General features: G+C 45.3%; 1 protein-coding gene across 1 annotated transcript in view; it reads left to right on the forward strand.

Annotated features, from left to right (window-relative positions):
• The first annotated feature begins 494 nt into the window (after positions 1 to 494).
• The window catches only part of CPZ (carboxypeptidase Z), a 34,387-nt gene continuing 21,348 nt past the window's right edge, over positions 495 to 13,533 (forward strand). The window contains exons 1-3 of the mRNA XM_066184910.1: positions 495 to 582; positions 12,144 to 12,167; positions 13,079 to 13,453. Coding sequence (XP_066041007.1) covers positions 495 to 582; positions 12,144 to 12,167; positions 13,079 to 13,453 — 487 coding nt within the window. The remainder of the gene's footprint in view (positions 583 to 12,143; positions 12,168 to 13,078; positions 13,454 to 13,533) is intronic.

Here is a 13,533-nt window from a genome sequence, read left to right on the forward strand (position 1 = left end):
TACCACTGTTTGTGAGGAAAGTTGCTTTCAGTTGTTTGCTTTTCCTCAGTCTCTTCCCTCTGCTCTCTCCAGACCGTTCTCTTGGCTTCAGGGAGACACGCTTTCATAAATGTCCCGTAGGAAAAGCGCTGCATGAAGACCAAAGGGACCCGCGGGGAGGGCAGCACGGTACAACCCTGCCGGGACCCCACTTTGCTCAAACTGTTTATGGAATCGTAAACCAGGCTGCAAGAGGGAGACGGTCTGGAGGCAGAGGGGAGGGGGAGCTCATTCCTCCTCCCTCTCTGTCTCAAAGCCTTTTGCTTTCCAAGCTCAAATGCAGCTGAAATCTGACGCCTGGACTGCACACACTGTGAGACGTGGGCATGCCCTTGCAGTGCACTGATTTCCTCTGCAGCTTGGAGAGCCAGAGCCACGCTGAGACTCAGGAGAGGAGTCACTCCATCAGGCAGTGAGTGCCACATCACTGTGCTGCCTGTGCAAGGGGCTCCAGCATGGTCCTGAGGTTCCTGCTCCTTCTCGGTGGGCTGCTTAGGGCCACCAAGCCAGCACCCCGCTGTGAAACCGGCCAGGAGACCCTAGGTAAGGCTAACCACCCCAAAACTCCTCCTCCTTCTTCTCTTCTTCCTCCTCCTGGAAACAAGTAAAGAGTTTCAGCTTCAAGGAGAGGGACACAGGAGCTGTCACTCTCCCCTAGAGATGAGGGGGATCAACTCTCTGGAAAGCTGCATACTGCTGGTGGTGAAATTGGGGTTATGCTTGGGAAGTATGGTTGGGGAGGTGGGAGGTGTGTGGCTGTGAGGCAGAAAAACAAGGCTGTGATGTAAGGGGAACATAATGATTCCTCACCAGTGTCTTTAAGGCTGTCACAGAGGTGTCTTTCTGTCAATCTGTGGAGCTCCCAGTTGTTAGGACCCCTCTCACTCTTATGGGGAATGTAGAAGGTTTGCCTCATCTCTGGCCTTGCCTTCTAGGAATGTGGTAGTCAGATTGCAAGAAGGTGAACTTTTGACCTTCTGTATGCTTTTCTGCTTAAGAAAAAAAAAAAAAAAAAAAAAAAAAAAAGCTTTTCCTTACATTTAGCTTTAGGTCATTTATTTCAAGTCCAAAGTATGAGATTTATTAGGATCTGACAGCTCTAAGGGTGTGTTTTAGCTTGCTATAAGCAATATGGAATTTGCTTGAGCTGATTGGCTGGAAAAGCAGATTTACCCTTTAGAATAAAGGTTAAATAGGAACATGCTGCTAAATTAATTGAAAGTTTTGATTCAGTAACCAGTTGCCTAAGAAAAAATATTAACAGTGCCTTTTAAAAATACATGGGTTTTTATCAAGTGTGCTTAATTATGTGGGGACAGTGGAGACATGAATTTCAGTGTAGTGACAAGGTCTATTCCAGGAAAACTATTTTCAGAGTGTTTAAACTTAAAATGAGTCAGAAAAATATTTATTTTATAGGATTACAGGAAAAGATAATTAACCTGAAACTGACCTTAATGCTACCCAAGGAAATTCAACTATATTTCAGTGCATAAATATAAGCCATAGACTGTCACTGGCATTGAACTGCCACACAGTACAGTCCATGTGCCATGTACTGCATATAATTTGAGAGTGCTGTTCCCACGAACATCAAAGTGAGGTCTACCACAGCCTAAAGGGATTTTATTTTTGGATAAAGCTGCACAAAAAGAAGAGTTTTAGACTATTTACAGCCAATTACAGGAAGAGGCAGTGTGGTTTGCAGCATCACCTTTCTCTGTGAGGTAGGATTCTGCTCCAGTTCCAGCTGATTAGAGTCTTGCCATGGGATATTAATTCTAGCAGCCACAAAGGTATGGCTCATTGAGGGGTGACTCTGAAAGTGTTTTGTGTGCGTTGGCAGCTGTGGTGTCTTTAGGGCAGGGCTTGCAGAAAGGCAGCTGAATATGCTGCTAGAGGGATGGCTGGAGGTAGGGAAAGGGAGCTGTAAATGGCATCACCCTGTGGGCCACGTAGGAGACACTCTTCACACTGGAGGGTTGTTGGGTCAGACAATAAAGCAGCAGCTTGGACATTGAGAGACCTGACAGGTTTCTCAAGGGTGTCTCTTTTCTAAAAGGGGGATAACATCATGTTAGGCCACATGAAAAGAAAGGGGCCTGCAGTGATGCACATGTTCACAAATGGACCTTGCAGGGGTCTCCTCTCAGCATTCAGGGCATAGGCTATATCTTCAGCTGCAGCAATGGGATTTTCTCCCCTCTTTCAGCATCCCTTGTGTAGGTCTTGCAGTATCCCAGTGGTCAGACCTGTAGTGCCCTGCAAGAGAAGCCCAGCCTGGAGCTGCTCTTGCAGGAGAGAACAGCAGGAACCAGTACAACTGTCTGATTCCCAGCAAGGCTGAGGATGCTTTCTGCAGGCTTCCTGGTGGTATTTGTTCTGCTGTGACTCATTTTGCCTTTTTTTTTTTTTTTTTTCTAATAAGAAGCCAAAATGAAAGGTCCTTTGAAAATGCTTTGTGCTTTTCTGTTAAGAAAAATAAGGAAATGATTACTGTCATTCAGCTCCACAATATGACACAGGCATCATACTCTATGCGGTGAGCTTTCTGGGACGCAGTTGGGAGCAGTGGCACTGAGAGAGGGCAGATCCCTTATCCCTAGCTGTGTCCTGTATCCCTGGGGAGTCAATAAGCTACTGTCTCTTTCAGTGATGCATTGTTAGACCCTTATGAGTTCAACTGGCCTCTTAGCCTATAGTTTGGGGGAGAAAAGTCCAGTTTAGCATGTTTCCTCTGAGAGACGGCCAAACTTTTTCAGAGGGAGCTAATAAAACAGGTCTTCTGTTTTGTCTCTGCTACTCACTGATGTAGTCCAGTGGTAATTAGTTAGATGAAGTGCTTTATAAATATTGACAACAAAAATAAAAACTCACAGAGGCCGACAGACTTCAAATAGGTGACTTTCCTTGCAGCTGGGGACAACTTTACAATTGTGATGCCACTGGGGTCAGGCTAAGGCTGCATAATAGAATCATAGAATGGTTTGGAGTGGACAGGACCTTAAAGGTCATCTCCGTCCAACCCCCCTGCCATGGACAGAGACACCTTCCACTAGATCAGGTTGCTCTGGGCCCATCCAGCCTGGCCTTGAACATTTCCAGAATGGGTCATAACAGCAAAAAAACCACCCCCTTTTATCAGTAATGATGCTAACAGCAATAAAGCCTTTTCTTCCCTGACACTTCTACTCAGGGCGCCCTGTCCTGGGGAATTCCGGGGCAGGGCTGCACCGGTGGGATTGCAAATCCCCGGAGCTCACAGGGTGCTCGGGGAGGGGACGCCCGGGGTCCCGCCCGGCTCCGAGCCGCGGTCACCGCGCCCCGGCCGCGGCCGCGTCTGTGGTGCCACCGTGTGGCTCCCGGGCCGGCAGCGGCCTGAGCCTCCCCAGACCCCGCAGGGCTGCCCGAGCCTTGTGCCGCCCTCCCGATCCCTGCCCCGGCGCTTGAAGGATGGCTCAGGCACGCGGCACAGCCTGTCGGATCGGCAGAACCGTGGATGGAATTGCTGCGGCTGGAAACGACCGCTGTGGTCTTCGAGTTCAACCATGAACCCGGCACCGCCGGGCTCGGCACCAAACCAGCTCCCCGGGCAGCACATCTACACGTCTTTTAAATCCTTCCAGGGATGGTGACTCCACCAGTTCCCTGGGCAGCCTGTTCCAAAGATTGACAACCTTCCTGTGAAGACATCTTCCCTAATACCCAACCTAAACCTCTCCCAGTTTCCTTTCATCCTTTTACTTGGTACCTGGGAGAAGACATCGATCCCCACCTCACTACAACCCCTCATCAGGCAATTGTGGAGAAGGAGAAGTTCCTCCTGAGCCTCTTATTCTCCAGGCTGGAGTCCAGAGGAGTTGAAGAGTTTAACGTGAAGCTGTGGAGATAGGAGAGCAGCCAGAGTGCTGGTTGGCACGCTTGTCACTTGTGGGTCTCCTCCTCTTCCAAGCATCTTATTGTTTTCACCATTTTGGCTTTCTCCTGAGGCAAACATTGTCCCATCCTGAGGATCTCTGACCATAGCCACTGGAGATGAGAGGGAGTAGGGAGGTACAAGGAAGAGAGATGAGGAGTGAGAAACCACCAGGGCAGGAGTCAGGGGACAATTACAGTATTTCTTCTGGGGCCCAGGACATATGTTGTGGCACCGGCTCCTCTCTGAGCTAAAGCATTGAGTAAGACTGATTGTCAGACTGACAGAAAAAGCGTATTCACATAGACATGTTATACGCTTCCCCTCTTCTTCTCAGCAATTCCAAACTCCACAATGTGCCACAGTTTTTGCTAAATAAAGGCCAAAAAACTGGAGAAGTTATTTCCTCCCACGACCTTCACACTGGCCCCGGCTCCATGGGACCTGACCAAATTTGTTCACCTGCTGTGGATATTTCTCATTCTGGTTTGCTGGTGAAACATGTGCACACACAGAGGCAGAGCCTCTCCTGCTGCTGCTGCTCCTGTGCTCCTGTGATTGCACTGGGTGACCTGGCAGTGAGCTGGGGTCTTCTCTCTGCCCCAGGGGGGTGCTCCCTCATCCTGCTCTGGCTGGCACTGGCAGGTGCTGACATGGAACACGACCACAGGACTATGCTGCCACATGTGGGAAAGCCCAAGCTCCAGGAATCTCACTGGCTGGACCTGAGATCGATGTGTCCAAGTTGTGTCAAAACAAAAAAATGCAGGACTAGAGTCTGCCTCATGCTCACTCACGAGATGAGAAATTCCTGCTCTTTGTGAAGCCAGTTGTCATCACTGAATCATGTGAGCTCTGCTGAATTTCTGCCAGTGGCTCTAGGATTTCTACACAATTATTATTTTAGCAACACTGGCCTTCTGCTCCTTTTAACATGGGAAATGGGATCAGAAACAGACACTTAAGTGTGGAAAGTGCGTTTATATTGAAAATAAAGTACACGGATACCTCTTTATACTGATGAAACAATTTATTCATGATTTTAATCTGAAGGCAAAGCTTTCTTCAGAATACTTGTACAGACGTCCTTAAAGTGTGGAGGTGTGAATCCGTAGAAGTCAAAACTTGAACAAAACCCTTCTGCTCTTAGTCACAGCTAGGCTTTTAGCAAGACTTAATAACACTAATCCCCTGTAACACTTCTAGACACCACCTCTCCCTTCACACGGTCGCAGTGTTTGAGGGTGCTGGCTGGCTGGCAGCTACCATGGTCCCCTTTGGGCTGCTGATGCTGTGTGAGAGCCAAGCCCTTCTGCAGCTTGGGCCAAATGCTGCATAAATGTCACATGTTATTGCCTGGTGCAGGGCTAAGCATGGAGGTACCATGCAGAAGTCACCTATCGTGTTGTGAGCATGGTGATTGAGGCTGGTGGCCCATGTCCTGGTCTCTTTGCTGGCCTTTTATGACCCAGGATTTTTATGACTGCTGAATCTTGTTTGGACAGAATCACCCTCCCAGTGGTATGCAGCTGTCACAGATCAGTGGAGTTTAGGGACTTGGGGTTACTCTGTCCACTTCAGAAATAAAACGGAGATTTCAATCCCTTAGTTTATACTGTTGTAAATCCACTGATGTAATTGACACAAAATTTTTAGGGTTATAATAGAATACATTTATCTAGGAGACAATATGAGATTAAGGCACAGATTTAAGTCAAGGTTGTTAAATTAACTGTCAATCTTTTGTAACATAAAAGTACCACATTTGGTTAAAACTCTTACAGAAGCATCAGATGTGATATTAATTGTAATAGTTCTCATACATCTAAACTGAAGAAAAGACAGAGATGATCTAGGGGAGTGGATACACTGTTTAAAGAGGACAGCATGATGTTTTGGCAAACATTTTGGAAAGATTGTGGCAGAAAAGATAAAATGCTCAGTTTGTCAGACGTGATCCTCTGTCCCATGGCATTCAACAGAGTTGGGCTTGCTTAAAAGAAAGCTTCTGACTATGGTAGGTTGTTGGCCAAAGCACTTGGAGAGTACTACATCCTTAAACTATGGGAACTGTAAAGAGTGAATGGTGACAAAGTAAAGCTATGGGGGCATCACAGATCTAGATTACCTGGTTAATGAGGCAACCTGGCAAAAAACCCTTTAGATCCTTTAGACTATAGTTGCAGAAATTTCCTGACCTATTCCACCTTCTTACCAGGCTGTTGTTTAATGTCATCATCCCCCAGATTTCAGCTTATTTCTTTTTCCTTCACTGATCAGACCCTGAGAGATAATCTCCATATGTCTCCAGATCATCCTGGTGAACGGGAAATGCTTGTTCAGCAGCAGCCCTGTCACACACGCAGCTCACTAAGCCTTCAGCCAATCTGGCAACTGCTGGCCCACTTTGTTGTCATCATCTTTGCTGCATTTTGTTTTCCCAATGGGTAATTTTTCCCTTGCAACTTGGAAAAGATCTCAACTGAGGCCCAGAAAAAAAAGCATTTAATAGGTTTTGTTTAGGGAATTATGCTTATATTCAGGATTTTCAACTCCTGAAGGATTCCTTGGAGCAGCACTGACCAGCTGGGGTGACACCAGAGTCACTAGAGGCACCAAGGCAGCGTGACTTGGCAGACAGATAGCAGTACTCTTCATCAGTTCTTTTAGGCATCACCTACAACTATAGGTATGTTTAAGTTGCATCTGAACAACTAGAAACAAGGGAGGATTACTGGTGCCCACTGAGGCTGTCTTTGTGCCCTTGCCGTGGGACAGTTCTTGGTGTGCATCTGCACAGATTTTGACCTCTGGTCTGCAAGGTTGTGACCTTACATCATCCTTGGAAAAGCTTCAGCACCTTCTCACTGGCTCCAGAGCAGTCCTGAGCTGATTGCAGTGTCATTGCTGTGGGAACACCTTCAGTAATTCAATAAAAATGGGTGTTTAACCGAATGCCAGGCAGCAGGTGGGTTAGGAAGAACAGTGATTGGCAACAGACATTGGCTTGCATCTTCCTGCTGTGATCTTGCTCTGCAGAATAAAGGCAGATGAGGCATTAATCTCTTTCAGGTGCTTTCCTCAAGTGAGGGAGCAGGGTTAAAGGAGGGCTGCACAGAACTCTTGGGCACTGCTTCTGCCTGCTGCAAGCACATCCTTCCCCCAGGCAGTTACTGCATGCAGTTGCTGGAGGCTTAATAACGTCTATTCAACCCTCTACTCACAAAACCCTTGATGTATCCAGAAAATGGAGTTAACCACGTGGCTGCTTTTTGCAAGCACTCCTCTCTCCTCCAGTTTTCCTGGAATTTCTTCTCTGTGGCTGGGAATCTTCTCCACTTCTGCCTCTGCGTAGTGTGTAGCTGCCTTCTCTTCTTTCTGCTCAACCATTCTCCCCCCTGCCTGAGATACTCAGCTCACTCATTACTCTGCCACACGTCCCCTTACATCTCCACTCCTCCCCCACCCTCCTCCTGATGATTCTGGTCCATTTTAGTGTTATATAATGGATCTTGTCCTGCCCTTGTCCTTTTGCTGTAGCTAGGAGCTGGCTCTGGAAGCAGGCTGTGCTTTGCCATTTGAAGGTGCTGCTCCAGTGTTTTGCAAAAATGGTTCAGCTCAGGAGTGTTTGTATCTTGCTGCTGATACCAAGTTTTGTCTCTTCAGTGACAAAGGCAGATTATCACTGGAAGACTGACTTGGTGAACCATGTAAGACAGCCAGGAGAGTAATAGTAATGTGATAAGGAACTGAAATGCTTTGTTTGGAAAAGAGGAGGCTCTGACTATAAACAGACTAAAATGAATCCATATGTTCTTCTAGTTTTAAAAAGGATTGTAAATAGCCCAGAAAGCTGAGAGGGGGTATGCTGATCTTTACAATATAAATTATCTCATCTATTTTGATCCATACTGACCAGCAAACCCCCTCCCAATCTGCCTCACTGAATGACTTAGATATTTCAGAATTAGGACTTGCCATGGGGCTTATTCCAGATCATCAATCACATGAGTCTCCTGTTGGCTTTGCTCTTGAAAAGGCAACTGCCCAGTCCATGGTACTAGAAGTAGCTGTTGAGCTCTGTTGTCTGGGTTAGGGTTAATCACAGCAGCTTGCTTCCTTCGGTGCTGAATCATCAAGGGGAAAAAATGTAAGCTTGGCAATAAAATATGTATGTGCTGCATTGTAGATTTTCAAGCTTGCCTCTGCAAATTAAAACCAGAAACGTATTTTATAGAGAGAGCTCAGAAAGCTTGAAATGGCTTTTCTCCTCTTCAATAAGTTATTTTATCCATAATCTTAAATAGAAGCTGTGCTACTGAAAGGACTTTTGTAGCTCTGGTGGAATAGTTAGAGTACAAAAATAAACATAAAAAATTGAAAAGGCTGTTCTGGGTCAGGAGGAAAAAGGTCTCTCTGTACCAACCTGTCGGTGGATGGGACTTTGAGAGGAGGTGACACTGTCTTCCTTTGAGCTCAGGGAAGCCTTTGCAAAAAAAAAAAAAAAAAAATTGAAAAATTTTACTCTTTCAAGCACAGAAGAAGCAGCGATTGAAGCCTGCCAAGTAAATTGGGAGACCTCAGAAACTCTTTCTGTATCAGCCCCTGTCATTTCTCTTACGAAAATGTGGAAGGGAGTGGCTAAACTCTTCTGGCATTGCCAGAGCTTAGGGAAAATGAGCTGTCATGGGCAGGGGTGGGGATTTTCTGGTGATTTCTATGTGCAGAGACCCAGGCCGGTGGGTGCAAGGTTGCAGGAACAGACCGTACAGCTGCAGCCTGGGAGCTGGCCTTGGAGAGCTTCCTGCTGCTGGCTCTCCAGGCAGGCAGGCAGGCTCTGGCCCAGCTACGTGTATCCACACTTATTTATACAAGCACACATCCTGCAGAATTATCCTTGGCCCTTGCAGAGCTGCACCCTCCAAAACATATGTAAGCATTGGCGTTAGGAAACATTGGGGAAGTCAAAGCACCACATCAGCACACATACATATTTAAGGCTGGCTATAAAGCAGAGCTTGGTATAAACCAGACTTTTTCTCCCTTGATTGTATGTATACTCACTCTTGATAATCTGAAATCTCAAGCTGTTTCACTCCTGGGTGTTTACAAGACAGAGCTGTGGCTGATATAGGGGTCTTAAGGCAGCTTGCATGATGGGGAGAGGTGGCCAGAGGAAGTTGCATGGATACCTTCAGCAAGGAGAGACAGCTGCAAAAGTGTGAAGCTTAAATCTAATTTTAGCTTAGATCTAGATTTAGGTTTAGAGCCAGGTTTAGGACCCAGCAGCAAGGAACCACTTTTCCTAATCAGTGAATGAGTCTTGGTAATGAGCCTTTGAGTTTGTAAGGGGCTTCCTGGATCACAAGTAGTGCAAAAGCTTTATCCACTAAGCAGGGCTGTTACAGAATCACCCCTGTTTATCACATACAGAGAGGAATAGCTTCAGTTGCTATGGAAAATATTTATATGGATTTGTTTCCTCATCTAGAAAAAAGATTTATCCTCTTCAGTCAGCATCTTTGTTAACAAACAATAGCCATGTTGCTTAATAGATTTCGTCTCCCTACATAAGTATAGTTAAAATATCAAAGTGTAGATGACATGTAGCACAGTCTGAAACCAGAGCTGTCTTTCCTCTCCTGTGCTAACACCTCCTCCTGCTTACAAAAGGAGCCAGTCCTCAGGTGAACCCTGGGACAGCATATCAGTGGAATTTCACATCTCTTCCACCAGCTATCCATTGCTTCCCAGTGCCTCTCCTGCTGGCCAGCTGGGCAGAAAGAGGCATCTGCTAAACGCAGCAAGTCTGCTGCTGGTCAGAGAGCTGGAGCAGGGAGAAGCAGCAGCATGTCCAGACCTGCCTGCTTCATTTTCCCTTTGGTTTCCTCTGCTTGTTCCAGCCTGTTGCCAGAACACTTTTTTGCTCCAGCTGGACAAGCAGAATTCTGAGATGCCATTGAGAACAGGCCTGTGCCACATCTCCAACTGACTGATGGCTAATAGCACTCCTGCAGAGCAAAAGTGGTTGGGGAGACTGTGTGTGCCTCAGTTTCATTATTTGATCATTGCATGTTAGAGAGAGAAACTAAAAGGACATTTGTAGCTTGGTCCTGGATGCAGCGGAGGGGGAAATGCCTCTTACTTTTGAAAAAATGTGAGCAGCTGTAGAAAGACCATTCACTCTCCCCAGATGCCCCACAAAGAACTGTGCCCAGCACATACAACCCTCTAGTCTAAAATAACAGGTACAGTACATTAATTTTCTGCTCAGGAGAGGGGAAAAAAAGGTGTCAAATATTTCTCATCCACCCCTCAAGGAAACAAAGGGGATTCACTGCTAATGATCCTGGTGATAAACAGAGGTGGCATCACTCTCCTCATTGGGATGTGGATAAACTCAAGCCAGTCCTCTCCACACTACATTTTCCCCTCTGTAAGGAACATTTGACTGTCCCCAGGCTTATGTCCAAAGTCTCTCAAATGTGGGTGTGATGATGTTAGTATATAAGACTATCCAGATTCAGGGGGTAGTGACATCCAATTTTATCAGCAAGATTAATTGCTGGAGCTCTTACCAACAAGAGATCATTTCTCTCTCTCTCCAAGCTAGCATTGTACAAAATGCTATTCCTTGATTATCCCCAGATGTAGCACTGCATGCAGTATCTGGCTGAGATGAAGCTTTTTCAGAAATGCCTTGACCTTAATAACTAACTCACAGAGGGGATTGTGCCTAGCTAGGGGAAACACTGTAATCCTATAATGGAAGGCAATGTTGATGAACCAGGTATTATTTAATGCAATTATCATAATGTACTGAGCCAGGAAAGGAGTTTGTATGGATATCATTTTTTCTAGCTTGCTGCTTAACAGATCTTGTTGGTGTTGGGCTGCTTCTGCCAGTTCTGATGCCTTATTTATTTTATGAGGTAATGTGGCTCAATTACAATCCATAATATAGAACTAGACTAATTTCCAATTAAATGTCCCCCTCCAAGATAGAATCCCAGGGTTAACTTGGTTCTCATTACAATGACTTTATTTTGGCTAAAGAATGATCAGCTCATTAGCAACCCATATGCAGATGATTATGTTTAAATAAATATGCCAGGAGTAGAAGTTTAAACTCTCTTTAGCAGGGAAAAGAGAAAACATAATGAATTTGGTCTTGGGCAGACAAATGCTCAATTTACTGAGCAAGAAGCTGGATGCCTGTCCTCCCAGTGAGAGCATGAAGAAATAGCAGCAGAACAGATCCCCACTGCACCACAAGAAAGGTGAACCTGGTGGTGTCCAGGCTTGCACAGATTGATTTAGCTCCTATGAGGCACTGGTGAAACCAACTCCAATACCTCGGCAGAAATTTATTTCTTTAGTTGCCAGTATTGGAGAAGGACAATATAGAATCACAGGAGCAAAAGAAGCGTTTCCTGGGGCATCAAACCATGTTCCTTCAAAATCAAGAGAGCATCATTTATTTGACCTAGTAAACAGAAAGCAGAGAAGATCGTTTACTCTATGCAAACACAGTGTGAAGGAATGCACCAGGGGATGCAGAGAGCTACTTAAGCTAAAGGACAATGCTGGCACAACAACAATGGACATAAACTGGCCACAAATACTTTTAAACAGGAAATTAAAAGGCAATTTCTAGCCATTAGAAGAGTGATCTTTTGGAAAAGCTTTCCTGTGAGAGTAGTTGGGGGGGAAAATAATTAGTTTTAAGATATTACTAAAAGTGTGATAAAATGTAACTGCTAGAGATACGATGAGGAAGAAATAAAGTCCCCTCATATCTACCACAGGCTGAATTGCTTTTCAGGAAAGGTATCCACAGCATTATGTGGGACAAAAGATCTTTATGGGGAGATCAATAAAACGCCTTGATATCTATTGAAGGACTCATATGGACTTTTAGACTAATCAGATTTAAAAATACCTAGGTTTAGATTAGGGAAATTTCCTTGGCACCTGACTGTGTGTGGATGAAGGGGAATGGGGTTTCTCAGCTCAGCCTACTCTGTGATTCTGTAATATCTGCCTGCTGGGAATGTGCTTGTTCCTGGTATGGCTGGACCTCAGATCACAGAGCTGCAGCAGATACTAAATCAGACAATTCCCAACACAAAGGAGGAATCATGTATACTCACCCTGTAATAATTTTTCTTTTCCTCTTTATTTACAGGTCAATGCCAAACTGCACAGAAAGGTATGGAGTATCTTTCCTTGCTGTTCTTGGAGAACCTCAAAACCATAAGTATTTCTTCATGATTTCCTGACAAGTATACTCATGTTGGTGCTGCAGTGCCTTTTCTTAAAAGAGAAAGTGCTCCTTCACACTGTGTAGTATTTTACTGCTGTGACAACAGTATTTGTTACCAGCCAGGGCCATTACCAAGAGGACACTCAAACGTAGACCCATTACTATAACAGCCAGTAATTTTATGAAGAGATGTCTTTCTATTACTCTTTTTCACTTCTAAGTGGGTTGGAGGTGTTACCAACACTCATCTTGCTTAAGACCTCCTAACCCGATATCTTAAAATGTATTGGGTTTATAAGAACATCCATGTAATCATATTATGGGTATGTTTGCTTGTGAGTTAAGCACCAGAATGAATTTTCATCTCTTTGGGCAATGTCAGTCAAACTTCGTGGAGGGTCTGTAGTTTCAGAGTTATTAAACTCTACAAATTTTGTGGGGCCAAGAAGAGAAAAGAGATAACTTAGTGGTACATTCCCCACTAAAGAAAAAAAAAAAAACTTTAGGCTCTCACACCTACGCAGGGAATCCATATGACAATTCAAGGACAGAGGAGACAGTGATATCACAAATACACTTTCATTCAGGAACCTGAGTTTTTCTCACCAGAAAACTCCCTCTTTTCTCTCAGGAATTCTCTGGTTAAATTCCTAAGCTCAAATTTTATCTCCAGAACCAAGCATGCTTCTCATCATCTTTCTATAGGTGGTTTTAAACATGCAATTCAGTTTGCAAACTGTTTCCAGCCTACCTGAGAACTAAAGAAATGAGTTCGTTGGACATGGTATTTGTTGAGTTCTCTTTGTCTATTCAGAATGTCAGTGGTTATTTTTCCTATGCTCATCTCCTTTTCATAGCCAAATGCGTGGATATTGCCCTGAGTTCTTGTACTGATGTTGCCTATACTCAAATGGTGTACCCTAACTTTCTGGATCAGAAGTCTCGAGAGGTAATTGAGTACAGCTCCGAGTACCTGCTCATCAGCGTGCTGCACAACTTGCTTCAGGGGGAATGCAACCCCGACCTGAGGCTGCTGGGCTGCTCAGTGCTGGCCCCGCAGTGTCAAAAGGACAAAGTCATAAAGCCCTGCAGGCGCGTCTGTGAAAACCTCAAGAAAAATTGCCTCCCTGCCTTTGATGCGATAGACATGGCCTGGCCCTACTTCTTGGACTGTGACCGGTTCTTTGCTGGGGAGGAAGAGGGGTGCTTCGACCCGCTGGCAAAGCTGCGAGGTGAGGGAGGAAGCTCTGCTGGCACTCCTTGTCTGCATAGGGAGGGTCTCCTCTCACTCCGCTTGACTTACCTATGGCAC

The sequence above is a fragment of the Chamaea fasciata genome, unplaced genomic scaffold (assembly GCF_029207755.1).
Source record: "Chamaea fasciata isolate MVZ Bird 193981 ecotype frontalis unplaced genomic scaffold, bChaFas1.0.hap1 SCAF_6, whole genome shotgun sequence".
NCBI classification, from domain to species: domain Eukaryota; kingdom Metazoa; phylum Chordata; class Aves; order Passeriformes; family Sylviidae; genus Chamaea; species Chamaea fasciata.